Below are 2,069 nucleotides of genomic sequence, written 5' to 3'. Positions count from 1 at the left end.
CCCCTCGCCCGGGGAGCCCAGGCCCCCGCCCCGCGCCAGCCGGCCCGCGTCGCCCCGCAGGAAGTTCATGAGCACCGTCTCCGCCATGTCGTCCGCGTTGTGTCCTGAGGGAGGGGAGACGGGAGCAGTGAGGAGGGGGCCGGGGCCGGCGGGGCCTCGGGAGGAGACCCCGGGGCACCGCGGGGTGGCCTGCGGGAGGCTGCTGGGGACCCGGCGAGAAACGAGAGGGCGACACACCCAGGCTCCCGTGGAGCAACCCGGGGTGCCTCACTTACCCCCCACTTATCGCAGACCAGGCCCCGTGCTAGGCGCCCTTTCATGTATCGAGTAAAAGTGCTTTACGCAACAAATCTCACTTCAATCTCAGTGAAAAGTGTACTTCAGACTGCATAGACGTCCACATGGCCTTTGATGGAGACTCTCAAGTGGGCTGTTGACACAAGTGCCTCTGGGAAAGCAGATCATGGCGTTTAGAAGACCAGGAGGCAGTAAGTGCGCATCTACACAACAGTCACCGTAAAACTGAAGCTCAATTTATTCTGCAACTTGTCATCTTATTTTTGTATGTGTGTGTGAAAGTCGTGTCCGACTCTTTGCGACCCCATGGAGCCCGCCAGGCGCTTCTGTCTATGGAATGCTCATACTTGAGTCTACAGTAAAAATGGGTCTTAGGGCTTCTCAACCCGACCATACTTTCCCTCCTGAGGGCCTTTGCTGTTTCCTCTGCTCAGAATCTCTCCCAATCCCCTTTTGGTCCTTCATCTAAGGACCCACTCAGCCTTCAGGTCTCTGATTACTCAGGAAACTCTTCCTTTCTCCCTTCACTAGGTCTTCCTGCATCACTTGCCTTAGCTGCACTTACAGGTTGTAATTATGTATGTGAGAAATGGACAGGATCAGACACTGGCTTGTGCATCATCGTAGCAGCAAATGTTTATAGGTTTACTGTTTCTCAGTCTCTCGTCTGAGTGTTTCATACATAATTCATCTAAGTCCCAGGAAGTCTAGGATCTGGATAATATTAATAGCCTTGTTGTATAGGAGAGGAAACTGAGGTTAGGTAGTTTGTTCTCCGGTACATAGCCCGCATGTGGTACAAAATAAATGGTCAATAATTATTTGTTGAAGTAATGACTGGGACAGAGAAAAAGTTAGCAGAGAGAGAATGAAAGACAAAAGGAGTTAAAAGACACAGTTGCGTTTCAGACTATAGATGGCTTTTGATGGGCGATATCCCGCCATGCCCCTCCTTTTATGAAAAGGGACACAGAGAATGTCATTTAAAAAAAACTGCAGAAAACCACAGCCCTAGCCCCAGAGAGTACTCTTCCACCCCTCTATTTGCCAGCATGTGTGTGCCAGCATGTGTGTGCCAGCATGTGAGCCCCCGTGGCTCAGCGGTGAAGCACCCGCCTGCAATGCAGAAGCCACAGGAGACGCAGGTTCTGTCCCTGGGTTGGGAAGATCCCCTGGAGGAGGGCATAGCAACCCACTCCAGTATTGTTGCCTGGAGAATCCCATGCACCAAGGAGCCTGGCTGTCGTCGGCTACAGTCCATAGGGTTGCAAAGAGAGACGACTGAAGTGACTTGGCATCCATGAATGTTACCAGATAATGGCAGTGACTCAAAAGCTTGTAAAGATGTGCACACGATATGCCCATGAACCTTCAGTGAGCGTGCATATCCCCTTCTTGCTATTTAGATTCTCCAATTAAGACACACGAAGCCTCCATTTTACCACTTGGGCACGCACTCCAGCGCCCTTACGGTGCCCTATCCTGCGCATGCGCCCCTCCCACCACGCCCGCTCTGGGCCGCGCCTGCGCTCACCGGTCACGACGTGCGTGGCTCCCACGAGGCGCGCCCCTTCCTCCAGCGCGCGGCGCCGCAGCACCCCGCAGAAGGTGCAACAGGCGCGGCTGCGGCCGGAGCCAGCCGTGCTGCGGGCCACGGCGTCCATAGTCCAGCCCCCGAAGAGGTCCGCGTAGGCCACGACGGTGAGCGGGAGCTCCCAGCGCGCCGCCTGCCGCCTCACAGCCGCCAGCGCCGCGTCCCGGTAGCCGCCGAT

The 2,069-nt window shown here is 55.4% G+C and overlaps 1 protein-coding gene across 1 annotated transcript in view; it reads right to left on the bottom strand.

Annotated features, from left to right (window-relative positions):
* The window catches only part of CTU1 (cytosolic thiouridylase subunit 1), a 5,718-nt gene that overhangs the window by 1,946 nt on the left and 1,703 nt on the right, over window positions 1–2,069 (bottom strand). The window contains exons 2-3 of the mRNA XM_010840065.1: window positions 1,832–2,067; window positions 1–104 (exon numbers count right to left, since the gene is read on the bottom strand). Coding sequence (XP_010838367.1) covers window positions 1–104; window positions 1,832–2,067 — 340 coding nt within the window. The remainder of the gene's footprint in view (window positions 105–1,831; window positions 2,068–2,069) is intronic.

The sequence above is a fragment of the Bison bison genome, unplaced genomic scaffold (genome assembly GCF_000754665.1).
Source record: "Bison bison bison isolate TAMUID 2011002044 unplaced genomic scaffold, Bison_UMD1.0 scf7180017846527, whole genome shotgun sequence".
Taxonomy (NCBI): Eukaryota; Metazoa; Chordata; class Mammalia; order Artiodactyla; family Bovidae; genus Bison; species Bison bison.
This window is presented reverse-complemented; position numbering and strand designations above follow the sequence as displayed.